Below are 17,106 nucleotides of genomic sequence, written 5' to 3' on the forward strand. Positions count from 1 at the left end.
CCATAATCTCATACTCCAAAGCGTAAGGGTACAAACGCTGTACGAACCGGACCAGAAACAACCAGCAGGTACTAGACGACAGCTAGAACTGTACCCAGGTACTTCACTTCTCCATTAAATGCAGCATCACATTTACATAAGAATGAGAAATACCTTTTGTTTCAAGTTTACAATCCAGGTTTTTGTTCCCCAAGTGGCTGAATTGCAATTTCAGGCCAATCAGTTAACAAAGATCATTGCAGATGTTCTATTAGAAAGAAGTGACAATAAAATCCCTGCACATATTAAATATCTGGTTTTTTTTTCCTAGAAAGTCTAATAATATGTACTACAAAAATCATATTCGCTATTAAAAATGCAAACATTCTAGCATTCTTTCCAAGGCCCTCATTAAAAAACTAATTAAAATTAAAATTAATTACTATTTTTGTTAGAAGTTTGAGGCTTAACAGAATCCTGAAAGAGGCTCCTATTTTAGTTTGAATTAAACAATTCATCACGGCTCCAAATGAAGGATTAGCAAAATTGAGTTGGATTTCTCCTTACACCAAAAAGGATTTGTCCTCCTAACTAGTGCAATGGTCATCTCACGTACTCTCATTGCAGAGAACTTTCCAGATCTTGCTAATTTTCAAGAAACCTTTTGGGTAGAAAAGTTCATCATTATATAGCATAGCGACATGACTCTACAATGTCTTCTTTGCCTCTTGCTATTTGTATTTTATTTGCTATTGGCATTTCTATTTTCAAAGGGTTTTGTTCTTTTTTTTTTCTTAAATTAATAGAAGTTGTAAAATCATGCAGTGGAATAAAATGTGAAGAGCTCTGCCCATATGACATGTCAGAAAAACACAAACCAGGCTTTTTTCTAACGCCCTCCCCTTCCTTTGAAAGATGCCGTGCCTTAGCAAAGGCTAAAGACAAAAAAAAATCCATATCAGAATAATAAAGGCAGAAAAATCAAAAGTGATCTCGTAGCTGTTACAGACCACCCCGGGTAACTCCTGCGACATGCAGCTTCTCTCTCGCAGGGAACCTCTACATTTGAGGGAACCAGAGATGCTTCCTCCAGCAAACTAGAAAGCTAGATTAATAACATGTACAAGAGCTGGAATGACAGAATTCAAACTCCCTGCAGGTACAGCAGGCATCTGCAGGTTACGGCCCTGAGGAGCTGCGGGGTCCAGCAAATCGTCACCCCGACGAGCACACCCAGCAGACGCAGCCAGGTGTCAGCCCGGCTCAGAGCAGGCGATGCACTGCTCAGGGACTACTCACACACCACGCGATGTGCTGGAACGGCAGCACGCACCCAGCACGAGGACCATAGGAAGGGATGCCCATGCTCCTCGCACCTGCATGAAGGACTGAAACCCTTCGGTAGCTGTGAAATACAAAACCTACAAAGTATCCTATCAGATCAAAAGCAACAGCATTTCTGATACTGAGCAGAAGAACAAATAGGTTGAAACTTAAGAGGTTTTGCTCATTACCCACAGTACAGCCCATGGTCTGATCCAGACCCGTTCAGAACCATCATTAATGAATGTAGACTTTTAATAAGGTGTTTTTTCTTTTTTGTAGCTGAGACAGACACAGAGGAGTTAATGGATGTACGCTCTTGAAATCACATGGAAAATATGTTTTTCCAGTCTTCTGAGGAAATTCTCTGAGATTCTGTTCTCAAAATAAAAAGGGAACTGAACTTTACTTCCAGGAAAGGGAAAAGAAAAACCACACGCACACTTAGGCTCAGGGAGCACTGTTAACAGCACAGCATCACCTTCAATACACCTTCAAGCACCCATGTTCAGAAAAGACGTCCAAGCCCCAAAGAATAACTAGAGGATTGGTAGTTCAGGTGCAGGAAATCAAAGTTCGAACAAATATCTCTAGAAAAGAAGGTTATTGATCGTAAAGTCCATTGGAACCTGACAAATCTTCAAATCCTATCCAGATTTGCCAGGAAATTTCACCAAAGAGGTTATCTTAACACCAAAGCAGTTAGTGCCCACAGCTCTCAGGCACATACTCAGTTACAAACTCTGACCTGGAATAAAAATCTGACAGTAATTGTAAATGGGCAGTGCCATATTAGCAGAAGAAAGCTTTATAATAGTATCGGTATCCTTTCTATATCGTCAGAAGAGATTCTGTTGCAATGAAAAGGAAAGCAAGTGTCCGTAAGGGTATGCAAGTTGATAACAGACACACCACAGACACCCTAAAGCAGAGGGGGTGAGTCAGTGCTCTTTAGGTGACTTGATCAAGCTGCGCAGAGACCCTGGAATGACAAAACCTTTACGAAAGGAAGTTTTTAAGATTTTCCCAATATAAAAAAGGTGGAAGAAAAGTGGATAGACAGCTGGAGCAAAGGATCGCTGCCTGTAGAAACCTCAGGGAGACCATTCAGCAGCAGTTACGTGTATGACAGTGGCTCCTCTTACAGGCAGGGAAGGATAGCCCGGTGCTGACACCAACACTAACTCCCCTCATGATAACTAGCCTGCCTATACAAGTTCTCGCTCTACAGGAATAAAAAGCCAGTAAAAGAGGGAAGAACCTACCGAAGCTGACTAGTGTAGGCTACAAGTCTGCAAGCTCCTGGCAGGTCCGTGACAATCTAAGCAAGCAAAGGAGGCCTCCCCCCGCACAGGACAACTTTAGACAGGTTTGGAATTACTTGTGTAAGTCAAAGAAGAGCTGCTGTAATAAACCATCAGACACACAGCACTCATGAAGGACCATCTACACACCGGTTCATGAGACGTATTGGTTACAAACACGATGAACAGCACAAACTTTCAATGGCAACACAGCCGTGGGCTGGATTTTACCAGGGATGCGTTATTTTGTACCTGTTGAGAGCTGTGCACCATCGTTAGATGCACTGTCACTTCTGGCAACCTTCAGGGCTTTATGCTGGCACCAAAACCTTTCACCATCTCTGTCACTGACTTGGGTGATGGGACAGAAAACACTCACCAAGTCTGCACAGGACAACAAACCGGGGGAGCTCCAGATATGCTACAAGGGAGGGCTGCCTTTAAGGGAGAATTCAACAAGTCAGAAGATTAAAACAACAGGAATTTCACAAAGTCTACGGACAAACAAGTCCTGAACCTGGGACAGAGGAACCCCATGCAATAGTGCAGGCTGAAAACCAAAGCAGCAGCTCTACAGAAAAAAAAAAAAAAAAAAAAAAAACCAACAACAACAACAAAAAAACCACAGGGGTCCTGGTGGACACAAGCTGGACAGGAGTCAGCAGCACGTCCTTGCAGAGAAGGCAGCTAACCAACACTGGATTGTATTAGCATGCATGTAGCCAGCTTCATCAGGGAAGTGTGAGTCTCATTAACTGGCACTTGCAAGGTTGCCTGGGGAATATCTTCAGTTTGGGGCTCCTCAGAGCGGGAGAAATACCGACAAAGTGGAACAAGCGCAGCACAGGAGCACTGCAAGGTGAGGGTGCTGGAATGGGCCCCAGGCAACCTGACCTGGCTTTGAAGTTCACCGTGCTTGGAGCTGAGGTTTAGTTCAAGTGATCTTCAAAGGTCCCTTCCTACCTGAATTATTGCACAACCCCATGAGAGAGTGCCAAGTACTAGCCACAGATTCAAAGGGAAACTGAAAGTCGCTTGGATTCAACATGACATATTGCTGGGGCTGTAAAAACGGGTCAGGACTTCAGCTGAGCTTCCATTAATTCCATTAATAAATTTCCATCCGTTTTTCTGTCGCATACAGACTGTGACAGCAGCTCATCAAGAGGGGAGCACGCCACGAACCAGAAGGGGAGCCCGGACCTAATAGTGGGGCAGTTTCTCAGCTGCAGCCCAGACCCCTCCTCGTGCCGTGGATTTCCTGGCACGCTGCGGGTAAGGGCGCAGAGCGGGGAGCGAACAAAGTTTAGGTGCTCTGAACCTCAGGCGAGCTGTGCTGCACAACCAACCCGGGAAAACCTTTACTTGAATTTTCTTACCCAGATCTTCGAGGCGTTCAGCAATCCAAGCTCTTAGGCTTCACAAACAAACTTGGTTGGTTTGTGACATCTGTAAGCGTCTCGGCCCTACAAGCGTTACCGCAGCGCTTAAGCCCGCGCAGCACAAGCCTCAGACCCCACAAAGCAGCCGGCTGAAAACGAACCCACGGCTCGCTGTGCCAGACAGCCTGTAGGAACACAAACCAGCAGCAGTGGCAGGCCTACGACCACAAGGCTGCCAGGCGGTGCTAGAGCTGTCCAGCACACCGAGACCCCGGCCCACAACCACCCACGCCCTGCACCAGAGCAATGGGCACCCTACAGCACCGAATGCCAGGGATTTGTGCAGCTGGACCGAGTGCACAGCCGTAAGATGCTGCACACACCTTAAGGCTGGCTGTTAAATGCTCAGCACCTGCTGGGCTTAAGGTGGAACAAAGCCAGATTTCACCTAGCCACAAAGCCTAAAAGTTTTGGTACCGCTCTCGTTTCCTACAGCACTCCACTCCTTTTGCCTGTCACTGCCCTCCCCTCGCAGCCCATGTGCGCACACAACTTGGACCATAACTGAAATTCTACTTCTTGAACAGCTGACCTGTGATTATTACTAAGATAGATGAAACAGACCTCAAAAATCACCACGAATCCTGACTACAGCGCAAGGAATTTATTTTTTTTTGTTGTTTTTAAGATCAAGCGCACAAGTCTACATCATGAAAAACTTTTAATAAAAGATTATTTTATAATAACTTTATAATAATAGTTTTATAACTCCTTATAAAGAGTTAGGAGACAAAAGCGACTCCATTGCACAGGAAAAGCTTTTATTTACTTCTACTATGCAAGAAGTTAGTTTCAAACTACAGAACTTCCCTGTACTCTCCAAGAAGCGAAGTGAACAACTTGCAAGTATTGATTCCAAGAATACAGCGAAAGGGATAATGTCAGGCTGGAATGCCAAAAAGCCACCGCGTTCAACAGTGATCCCATACAGAGAAATGTTACCTGCTCAGCTGGAAAGGTGTGCAAGTGCTCTGACAAACACCTCTTTTTTATAAAGAAGTATTTGACAGATGCGTCATCACCGATGTGGACTGAAACTCTTTTGACTTTTCTGGAAAGCCATATTCCTTGAAAGCATGTTAGCCGTCCTTCCTAGTCAAGCATATAAAGGCAGAACAGCAGAGAGCTCTGTCGAACTGCAGCCCGACCATCACACAAATCCGCCTTCCGGCTGATGCAGAAAGAACTAAGAAAGAAAAACACTACCAGGATCTAAACCAATTACTTTAATTATTGATCTCGAAGCGATGCAGACTTAGCTCCGCTGCTAATTTCAATGGACTCACATCAAACAACAACACGGTTATACCAGAATCGGATTTGCTTTTGCGAAAGGAAGACACGGAAGAGAGGGTTACTAATTCTTCTGATGTCATTCTAAAGCAGAGATTTTACAACTCAGCCAGTCTTCCTTCCTGGCCAACAGATTGCCTACACCAAGGTGTACCAACACACGGGAGCTGTTCAAGCACGCGATGAAATGGAAACGGGCACGCTGCTTCGAATTCACCACAGCCTGCACACAAACACCTAGTGAGGAACGCCGCAGTAAATGCACATCGCCTTCCTTGTAAAAGCAACACCCTGAAACAACTGAGTACCCCGTGAATGCCCTGCTCTGGGTACACCTTGGTAATTTTGGCAGGGACACGCAGCTTTGCGGATGCCGCCCTTTTCACCTGGAGCTGCAGGGACCCCGCGTCTGGACGATTCCCCAGACAACCAAGCAGGGCTGCCCCAGTGCAAGCTTTCACTTCCAGTCCTCCTCCGCAGAAGCAGCCTGTGATTTCACGACTCCCACTGCCGATACAGGAGGTATCCTGCTTTGAGAACATGCCAAACACAATGCCTGCGAGTTCAAATACAAACGATCACCGTGGACATGATGTTGCACGTCACTTGGCCGATAGCAACACTTATTAAACAGCGCTGCTGTTTCGGTCGGGGAATGAACACAAAAATAAAAGTATTTTCACACCTGTAAGCTTGCGCTCGGAACGCGTTTAAGCAAAATGAAGCCTAGTTTTGATTTTACTAACCGTCAAAAGCACAGTCCTGAGTAATGACTAAGCTTAATGACTGGGTATGACTAACACTTATAAATAATTAGCGCCTGCTCTCCCCCTCCCCCACGGAGGGGAGGGAAGGGAAGAAAACCCAACGATACACTGGAAAAAAAGGAAGAATGCTAGGAAATAGGAGCTCCAAGTTCGTGGCGTGACCGCTTGCCTCTTTTCCCCGTCCACTTTTAACACCACCGCAAAGCAAACGTGGCCACATGGATGTTTGCGAAGAACTAGCAGCCGCTCACGCGTTCCTGCAAACTTGTGCGGAGTCCAGCCACTCTGAGCCTTCGTACTCGAGATCTCTTCCACCTCCTCCACCGATCCCTCAGCAAACATTCTCGGGTCACCTCCTCTGCCTCTCGCCACAGGTGCTGCAATTCCTCGGAGCTGCGCTTCTGACTCACAGGCGCGACTGGTCCCACTCGCCGCACCGCCACTTAGCTTAAACGCACCTGCCTGATGCTGGCACCGCCGAGAGCTGGGCTACACCTAACCCTCCCTCACCGAGCTGCTTGATTAATAAAGTGAGAGAGGCGTGAAGACAGCTTGCCACAGCCTCGCTGCCCCCCGAGCTGTGTAAGAAGGACGGGGGCACAGCACCGCAGCTCAGCGCCGAGCTTTTGTTTATTCGCTGCTATCTCCAGCGTATTTCGCAGCCGAATCTGCACTGGGTGGCCGTGCAGCACCCAGCACGTGCTCTGCTCTGTGCAGAAGGACTGGGGTGGCTTTTAACAGCGTAACTCAGGCAGCGTGTGATTCTCAGAGCAGGTGGAATAAGCTGGACCACTTTTATAGGCAGGCGGATTCAAGACAAGATCTTACAGCAGCCGTACTAGCCGTGTGAAATAACACCACGCACTGATGCAAATTTTGTGTTGCCAGTTGTCCAGGTACCGGCTGCAATGCATTACTGGGAAAAAAAGTGTTTTAGGAATGCATTTTAAGGAAAAAAGCATCAAAAATAAAGATAAGTGGTGCTCATAACTTATGGTTCTGATTCATCAACTTATAAATAACATATATATTTATAGAGTTCTACACTAACAAGAAGTTACTCGATTTTTCTCAATATACTTTTCTAAATACCACCAAGAGCGTGGCAACAGTCAAAGCTTGCACTAAATCCCATACAAATACCGAGTAAAAGGACTGTCCCTGGGTAAAAGGATTTACAACCTATTTCTGCACTTTGCTGAGAGTCAGCCCTTTATAATCCAAGTGTAACTTTCTCATCACTAGTAATACAAGTACAGAAAGTCGTATTTTTAAAATGTTATTTCTAACCTGACAAGAGCTCCAGGATGACAGATTATCTATCTGTATTTGTAAAGGGCCTTAAGAACAGCTCTGCCAAGGCGGTGCTGAACCTGCTTATATAGATCTCACTGCAGAGCCTGCTCTCAGCTCCCTATAGTTATCACTTCTTTCTTGATTATATATTGATAACCTATACCGTTACATAGCGATGACAATCAACGATTTGTCCTCACCAAAAAAGTCTATATTAAAAAAACAGTTAGTTAAAGGCATAAATAAGGCCTCAAGGAGACTTATTTTACCTTAAATATTCCACTAAAGACATACGAAGAAAATTACTCCAAGGCAGGAGGCTTTGTGGTAAAGACTTGGCTCTCGGTTCCTTGAGACTCCTGTGCCTCCAGAAAAAGACCAGCATTTCTGGAAGGAAATTACTACAAAATAGAACTGGGGTAAAAAAATGAGACTAAGCTGAGGTAAAACTGTCCATGAAGGGGAAAAAAAAATAATAATAATTTGCTCCTGAGGCAGCAGCGTTTTTCTAGGATAATCCATTCGTGTGTCTGTGGTCTCGATGAAAAAGGTCTCATTTAATTTGAAATATGAGTGATCACACAATCTTTACAGCTGTTTAATTACAGCCTCATCTGTATACAGGTTTTGTACTTCTCTCAACATTTCAGGTGGAAACGGGACCATTTTGCCCCAGTAATTCAGAGTAACAACGTGCAGTACGGACACAACTGGGTCACTGTAAAAGCTGCCTGCTGTATGAACCGTTTCCCTTCTGCTGCCAGGAGGAAACGTGCAGGAGGGGTGATGCAGCAGAGCCATCATCCAGACAAAAAAGGTTATACAACTTTTAAGAAGCCTGCATCAGTATAAATAAACTACAACTTCTTGCGTTTCCTCAAGAACTTAATTAGTTTAAAACCAAACTCAACTCAGGGCATTAACACCTCGTAACAACACAAACACAGCTCCTTAGCATCCGCACAGCCACCGCCTTGTTAAAACAGCAGCGTGCAACCCGTCAGAGATGTGCCGAGGCTTCAGTCCCGACGTGCAGGAGGGAAAGCCATGATGCTCACAGGTAACACGACTCACGGGCAGGAACATCCCGTCGGCGGCCACGCGCTCACAAAGCTCCTGGTAAGCTCTCTGAGCTCGGTCTTCCTTCAGCTTCGTTGTTTGTGATACAAACCGAGTGGCTGTCTGCAAGGTACCACTGAAAATTCCTTCCTATCGCTGCCTTCGGTTGTGGGAAGCACCATTTTCAACGTTGTGTGTTTTCGTGCAGCTGCTTCGTCAAATCTTTTCTCACAAGAGGTAGCACACCTACCAAAAAGTTAGCTCGGCAACGCGTACTGCCGTCCAACTGGCAAAAGCCTTCTTGTTAACATCAAGCAGTGACAGCAAACTCCAGGAGCAGATTCAGACAGATAAATGGAGTTGTAAACATTCATAAAAAGTTTCAACACACAAAACAACCGTGACGAGAGTTGACAAGATGGGTTATTTTCAGGTTAAAATGTTCGTTTCAAGTATTTCTGACAAAAAGTGCATATAGCAGCCAAGAAGTGTTTAACGTGCCCTGTCCGTACGTGGTTTCTATGCCTGCTTCATACCAAAGAGACTCTCATTATTCCTCACAGTTTTGGTGAGAGCAGAGAGCAGGCTTTCCACCAGCCGACCTCTTCTCTTAAAACCCACTCAGGCTACTACCAGTATTTTAACTGTGCTCCTGAACTCCTTCACACACTTCTTAGGATTTTATTTACATATCATTTCCCGAGACAGAGCAGACAAACAACAGTAAGGATTTTCATACACCAAAGGGTTTCGTTTGAAGAGCATTTGCATTACCTACTAATTTGTGTCTTATCACATCAGTGTCCAAAGCCGGTACGTTTTCATTTTCAGCTGCTAACTTTGCTGCAGTGCCCTCTATTAGTGACTCGAGTCCCAGGCAGCACCAAATTTGTGGTCCTCTAACCAAGATGTTGCACTTCACAGTAACTCCAGAGATGGGAAACTCACTCAGCTCACTGAGCGTGCAAACACCATAGAGCTTCCTACAACAGCAGAGTGCAAAATGCCCCAAAGACACAAAGTGCTCACTTTTACTCACCTACCAACATCACAACGCTAGTGATACCCCAAGCCCCAGACAGACGGTGACTTGAAGTGTAGATGGATATATAAAATAAATCCATACGTGCTCTTCTTGCTGGGAACAACAGCGTTTTCCGTAACAGAAGTGAACAGTAAGCAAAGTTAATGTCTTTCATAGCTTGGCTTAGTAGAATCACAATTATATTTCCCATTAAATCTCAACATTTAAAGAGACACCTTTATCAGATGTGTACAAACAAAGCATTCATTTGCCTCGTGACACTCGTTGTAACAACAGAAATCCTACCGAGCATCTCTCTCATTTTTAGGTTCCTTGGGGTACAAAGCTAAGCACGCAGGATTCCTTAATTATAGAAATCGCAGCGAGAACTTTCAGCCTGGTGACATATGGCAGATCTGATGTAACAGATTTCAAATAAAGCAGAATGTTCCTTTTGCTGATGCATGATTTGAACATGAAATCCACCCTGCACTCAGACGAGATCCACGGTTACCCTTCAGAGAGCGAGCTACCACTTCACGCGCCAAGTACAGGACTCCCAAGCTCTAATCTTGGCTCAATATCGATTCCCTCATGGCCTTGGGCAAGTCAGAACTCCTCTCACTCGCTCTTTCCCCCAGCTTTAAAGCAGAGTTCATACTACTTTATTTACCAACCACACGGGCATGTTGCAAGGATCAAGTTTTGTAAAATGCCTTGAAAGTAAAACAGACTACGCGTACTGTAAGAAGTTCCTGTTATCACTTTATGTTAGAGATGTTTTGAACAAAACACAGCCATGCCAACACAATTAACAGGCAAAATATTGGCAGCACGTGCATGATGCAGGGAAGCTCGAACCAGGATATGTTTGAACTCGCTTGATAGTAAGAAATAGAAAGAACGACATTCCACTACTTCGTATTATTTCTTCTGTTCCTTTCTGTATTTCTTAAGATTATGGAAGTTTGTAGACCCCCTTATGTGTTTATATTCCTATTGTCTCTAATTATTTTAGGCACTTCTGGGGTACACTTCAAGCACAGAATAATCCGAAAAATGCCACCTTCAGACTGAAAAAGTGTTTCACAAAGTGTTTACCAAGTGTTTTACAGTGACAAGGTGGTCTGATTCTCCCCAGCCTGACGCCCTTCTCCTATTCCTATCTGCTCTCTTTTGCCTGACAGCCTAGCACCCCAACTCCTTACTGAAGAAAACCGAATTAGTCCTGTAGAAATTATTTTTCAGTGATGCCAGCTCCAAAAAGTATCAGTGCTCAAGTTGACAGGACCTGAACACATTTTAAATTAGGCACGTGCTTAGGTACTTTTCCCATCCTAAGGCAGAATAACCAAGGCCTGAGGCATTACAACCCTTACTGTACAACTGACACAAGCTAAAAAACGGTGGTTTCTACAAAAGTTAACCCCCCATTTCAAATCAAGTTCAATATCCAGCCTCTCAGGCTGTAAAGAAAACCTTCAAGGTATGAACAGTAGTACGCCATCCTCCAAGGTCTGCTGACGCAGGGTCCCGACGTTCGGACAGCTCTCCTCGCTCCTCCGAAGCACCACCGGGAAGCTGAAACCAACGGCCGGGGGCAGCTGCACCAGCACCGTTGAGAGTTCTGGAACACTCAACTTTTCAAACAGCCCCACAGTTTCCAGGGCTGAGAAACGACCCATCCTGGAGTCACACCACACACACAGAGAACAGAAAAGGCCCCCACAAAGAAAACGGTGGAGAAGCCTACTCTCATCCCCCATCAGCAGCTCCTGGCAGATTCAACCGAGCCTCGTAAAAGCAATAAAGAAGTTTTATCATTAGGTACAAAGCAAAACAAGCCTGTGATAGCTGTTCTACTAGAGCAGCAAAATTGCATTACTGCTAATGAGAATGCTGGTCAGGAGCTCCGAAGTTAAAAAAAAAAAAAATTTACATAAACTATAAAAACAACCTGTCCTATCTTCTATCTTCAAACAGAATTGAGTGTCGCAATCTTGCTTATTCAGGGAAAAAAAACCTTTAGGATCAAGCTGGCAATTTTTTGTGAGTACTAATATTCACTCAGAACGTAAAGAAAGAAAAACGGGTACAGAGGGAAGTGAAGGTTTCTAGATTTCATTTTCACCCGAGCTAGAAAACCGTCCAAGAGACCTACCAGCTGCATGTCGTTCTTACTGCATACCTGCAGCAATCTCTCCAACCTACTCCTTTCTCTAAGCAGGCACCTTAAAGGTTGTCAGGAGATGCTTGTCCATAAAAATGAAGCGGGAGAGTAGCGACATGAAGCACCTCCACCAAGAACAGAAACCAAATCTTTGAACCCTCAAGTTGACAACAGTGCTAAGGTGATCATAAGCTCCTGGACTTTGGTTTTAAAATTGTATCACAGCATTGCAGGAGGAGATAGTATTTTGAAAAGGGATTTTAAAGCACACAAGTTAGTCACTTTACCAAGATGATTCTACCATGTCAGTGATGGTCTCTAATCACTTTATGAACCCCTACATTGCAAAAGATTACTCTTACAGCATAGTCTCAGTTACTCAGAAGATCCAGCAGAGAAGTGTATCTGTAACAGCAAAACACGGACAGCGTTTTAACAAACTCACAAATTTTCCTACCTCTTACCAGGTGATTATACACAATGCATTTCGTATTATTGCTTGAAGTACTCCAAAACAAAGAACTGGATCTAATTTATTTTCAGTCCCAATTTCAAAGATGCTGCATCTTCAAAGTAGCATGCATAAAGAGAAGCATGTTTGCGTTACCCCCTCCCTGCTCCCTAGCAAGTTACCTGTCAACATTTCCATGTCTTTGCTATAAAGTTATAAATAAGGTTACTTTTGGACCTTCACTACCTGATCTGTCCAGCTGGACCATGAAGCTACTGAAGAAAAGACTGAGCAACAGTTCTCTTCCTCATAGATGTCAGTAATGGGAAACTGTTATAAACGCACAGATGCTCTGAACAGTCCAGTTTCTTTGGGAAACCATATACCGGAATCCTGCAAGGTCACAACAACTTCGTCCTATTAGCAATTCAAACACCTCCGATTTGTTATGTTACTGATATATTTGTTGTATGATTTGTTTGTCATACAACCACCTTGATGCGATACAAAACATTATTCTAAAAGCAACGTATTTTAGAGAGTGCTGATCAAACTTATGTTCCACACGCTCTTTTTAAGAGAATGTTAGAAACCTCTAGCTGAAGTCCAGGCTAGTAACACTTACTGACATTTCACATTCTGCTTTTCATAAATGAGAAATGTAACTGTACTTTGGAGGGCCAGAAACAGTGTATCAGGATACGAAAATTAACTGTAAAACGCGTGCTGCTCATTGGTCAGACCTTCCACGAGAATTTTCCAGGTATTTGTAAATAGCAGCGTAAAAAGTGACGTGTTCCGTCTTTAATCTCAAGCTCTTTCATGCACTAAGTCTTACCCACTCTTGTACAGACACACCACTAACTTTTAGGCACAAACTTGTGGATGCAAATGTGGTGCACACAGTAGCTGCACAGTGTACAAGCACTGCAGTTGCAGCCTCACACTGCCAAACTGCCTTTAAAACTCTGGCCTATCACAGTGTAATTTGAAATATGATTTTGAAACCATACTCATCTATTCTGCTTTCACTATGAATGTAGATGAACTCTACTAAAGATTAAAGCAGTTGCACACGGTTAGATTTTTCAGAAGTGCTTAGCCCGTGCACCTGTGAGATGTTGTTAAGAGCTCAGCACCCATCAGTTCTCAAGTTGTTCTTCGCTTCATGCAGAACATTTGCAAAGTTGGCTTCTTTGGCAAAGTATAAAAACGTAAACCAAAAGAATTAAACACAAAACGTTCCGCTAAAAAAAATCCTTTCCAATATTAAGTCTGTCTTATGCAAAAATCTAAGTTCCTATTTCTGTTCAGTCATGAATATATGCTTATATTAGGAGTCATGCTATTCTTTTGAAGTTATAAATATTCTTAAAAGTGTAGGACAGACAAGAAAAGTGCTTAATAAAAAATCTCAAGTGTTTAGAAACTATATTGCTTTACTTTGATCTATCAAGACCTCCAAAGGAGCAATTTATGGTCCAATTATGCTTAAGGACTGGCAGTGCTGCTTCAGTGTGTAACACATTTCAGTGTGCAATGGTGGTTTGAAAACACCAGCTACCTGGAAAAGAGGTCCCATTGGGCTCCACAGTAGTATTTGTCCCATAATCAGATTTATAATGCAGTATTAGTGAAAATGTATGTATACATGGCAATAGATTGCAAACCTGAAAAATCTTTTGATACGCTGTGGCAATAAATAAATAAATAAGGCTCTTCCAGACTATTAACCCACAAGCTTCAAATTAAGCACTAGGAATTCAAGGTCTGAGTTTTAGTGATGTTTTTTAAATTAGCACCACGTCTCAATCAAATTACTCATACAGGGAATAACTCGCTACACAAAAAAACGTGGAATATTTATGCCAGTTACAACTCAGATGTACTGAATGCTCGATAAGACTTCATCGAGCTACATGGCATCACACACCATAAATAGCATATTTGACAGAAAGCTCGTGTGCAGTAACGCCGTATGGTTGCTGGTCTACCTTATACAGCAGGTGCGCTGCTTTAATGTTTGTTAGGTGTCTCAACAGACACACTTTTACTAAGACCTAATGACATAGATAATATACAAATACGACTGATTTCATTAGGTACTAGTAGTAAAATTTAATTAGTTGCTCTTTGTACACTGCCCTGCAAACAGTGATAGTAAGAATATACCTATTATCGCGTACTATTAAAAAGACAGGGAACTCTGTGTAGGCTTGCACTCCTACTTTCAGTTATAGAGGAAGCATTGACACAAGTACAAGCCAGGTTCAAAATAATAGTAAATACATAACCTTACACCTCCAAATCTAGGGTATTCCGGAAGGGACAGAAGAGTTCTCAAAAGAGGAATGTTTCTCATCCTGCTTTTTACTCACCCACTGAGGTCAGGACTAGATTGCGTGCCCAGAGATGCTCTGCACTAAGCACGATACCAGCTACTACAAAAGCTGCAACCCTAGACACAACAGGGTGAGGTAAGGACATAGGAAGACTGCCTTTTGTATCAAAACTCCAGTGACTAAAAAGACGATCATAAGCTTCAAATCTGGGAGTTTTTAAGTCAGACTTTGAAGGTGTTTAAAGCAAAAGAAGGTGGTTTTCTTGTGTTCTATCTGCCGCTTCTCTATTCAAGAGTGCTCTATGGTACTGGGGGCATGCAGGGACAGGGAGGGAACAGAACAGCACGCGAAGGTTATACAGACTACCAACAAAACCACCCTAAAACGCCTTCTGTGAAAATGAAATAGCAACGTTTCATTTGATAGTTTTTCATTGTCACACTTTGGCAGTTTGCAGCTTCGTCTACAGGCAATGTTGTAACGAAGACACCGGATAGAATTATCTCCGAATTACTCCTTCTCACAAGACTTTCTGGTCACCTGAAATCATACGCTTCGTAGTGGAATGCTACTACACTACTACTCAACACCAGACAATTCTCATTGTTAAATGCGATGCCTTTTCCACAATTCACAATTAAACAGCAAGAAATCTTATTTGGACATCTTCCTCCCTGCAAGTACATTCCCGAAATAAAAGCCCTTGAGCTTCTACTTACCTGGTGGTAACTGAAAATTCTGAATGTTAGTTGGATTCTGAGGTGGCTGAGGCAAACGAGGTGCTAAAACTGTAGGAGTCAAAGTTGCTCTGATTCCACTCGTAGTTGCTGTTGGAGTCCTTGGCAGAGTTTGTGCCACTGTGTTGGCAGTGCCTTTAGCCATTCCCGTAGGGGTGCCAGGTGCTGCAGGAGGTATCCCACCAGGATTGGGAGCAACATTGGAGAGCCCAGCTTGCATAGTTTGCCCAATAATCATGTTACCCCCTGTAGTACTGGGCTGGCCAGCAGTAGCCAGCGTCTGCTGTTGGGATACTGCCTGGACTATAGTTTTAGGAGACTCAGATTTGATGACCTGCGTGGCGGGAGCTGCTGGTACGGTGGTACCAGGCTGGCTGTTCACAAGCGACGTCTGGAGGGAAACTCCAGATCCCACAGTGGCTGTAGCAACAGCAGGAAAACTCCCCACGCTGATGGTTGAATTGATCACAGTATTGCTCCCATTCTGAGTGGCTGCACCAGCTGCAGCCACTGTGGGTCCTGCTGTGTGGATCGGTGGCCTCACGAGCGTCACCGTAGGCCCCCCACTTCCAACGCTCGGTGGCGGCTGCGAGGAGATAACTGTGGGCGAGGAGGAAGATGCGGAGGACACAGCAGTATTAAGGAAAGAAGTCTGGATGACAGTGTTGGAAGCTGACGGCAAAACAGCGTTAACAGTATTTCCTTTTCCCACAGATCCAGGTCCATTGTTAACGAGAGGGGCAACAGCAGGTGCAGAAGCGGGGTTAGCAGTCACAGGAGTCCCAGAGAAAGCAGCACTTCCTGCATGGTGAGAGTTCATCACCACGTTACTCCCATTCAAAGTTTGCACTGTTGTGGTCCCAATCTTGCCATTCCTGGTGGACATGGCAGTCGCCATGGTGCTGATAACCACCGATTTGCCCTGACTGAGGGTCCCTGGAGCAGCAGTGACTTCAGATCCTCCTGCTGCTGCAGTGGTGGTGCTGGTGCTCGTCGTGGTGGCTCCATCCAGAGCTGAAGTCTGGGACCTGGTGTTATGATTAATAACACCCCCTTGCACCGCTCCTGCTCCTGCAAAACAACAACAAGGGTAAACAGAGAGAATGAGCAGGAGGAGAACTCCAGCAAAGACAGAACGTTCTCCCTCATCACCAAGTCTTCTCCATCTCTGAGGCTACTTGCACGCAGCCAAAAAAATGAGATAGAGAACAAACTGAAGAGGGATTTAAAAGACATTATCCTGAAACCCCCAATTTCCCACCAAAGATTGGTAGCTTCAATATGAACCATAACACCCTCACCCTCATCACTACAGTAAGAGAAAATTGGGAAAAAAAGATTTGACATGATCTGAGGGAAGGAAGAAGGAAGATCATCTCAGACCTCTTCCCCATTCTAGAGCCTGATACCACATTTATCAACAGGACTGCAACTGCAAGAGGGGCAAATGGCAACAGAAGACACGTTAATAAGACATATTCCTTATGCCCAGCACATGTTATCCCCTAATCCTTTCATCTCCTACAGAGTCAGTCAGAGCAAGAGGCTCAACACGAGCAAAATATGAAAAACCAAAGGGAAACAAAAACATCAGCCTGCCAAGGTAAGAAGTACTGTGATGCCTGGCGCAGGCTGCAAGAAGACCCCTCCCCCTTATTACAGGATTTCTTCTTCTGGATCTGAAGTTCCCACAGCCAGAGATAGCCACGAAATAAACAAATAAAAAGCAAAGCTGAGTTTAAGAAGGGACAAGATGATGTAGCTTCTTGTCCTGAATAATCCTCACGCCCCCCTGATGAGGCCTGGCGTTACCACAAGTACAATCACAGACAGCCTGGGTCCTGGCCCTAAGGAGACAGAAAGGGGAAAAGAACAGTGACAGACAAACATTGAGATGCATGTTACGAGGGTTGAGGAGA

At 44.3% G+C, this 17,106-nt stretch overlaps 1 protein-coding gene across 2 annotated transcripts in view; it reads right to left on the minus strand.

The window, feature by feature from the left end:
• Positions 1-17,106, minus strand: part of TAF4 (TATA-box binding protein associated factor 4) — a 37,628-nt gene that overhangs the window by 19,040 nt on the left and 1,482 nt on the right. For both annotated transcript variants that reach the window (XR_005824780.1, XM_040575590.1), the window contains exon 2: positions 15,170-16,258. Coding sequence is in view for 1 of the 2 variants with exons in the window: in XM_040575590.1 (XP_040431524.1) it covers positions 15,170-16,258 (1,089 nt within the window). In the remaining variant the exon portion in view is untranslated. The remainder of the gene's footprint in view (positions 1-15,169; positions 16,259-17,106) is intronic.

This window comes from Cygnus olor, chromosome 16 (genome assembly GCF_009769625.2).
Source record: "Cygnus olor isolate bCygOlo1 chromosome 16, bCygOlo1.pri.v2, whole genome shotgun sequence".
In the NCBI taxonomy this organism is placed as follows: domain Eukaryota; kingdom Metazoa; phylum Chordata; class Aves; order Anseriformes; family Anatidae; genus Cygnus; species Cygnus olor.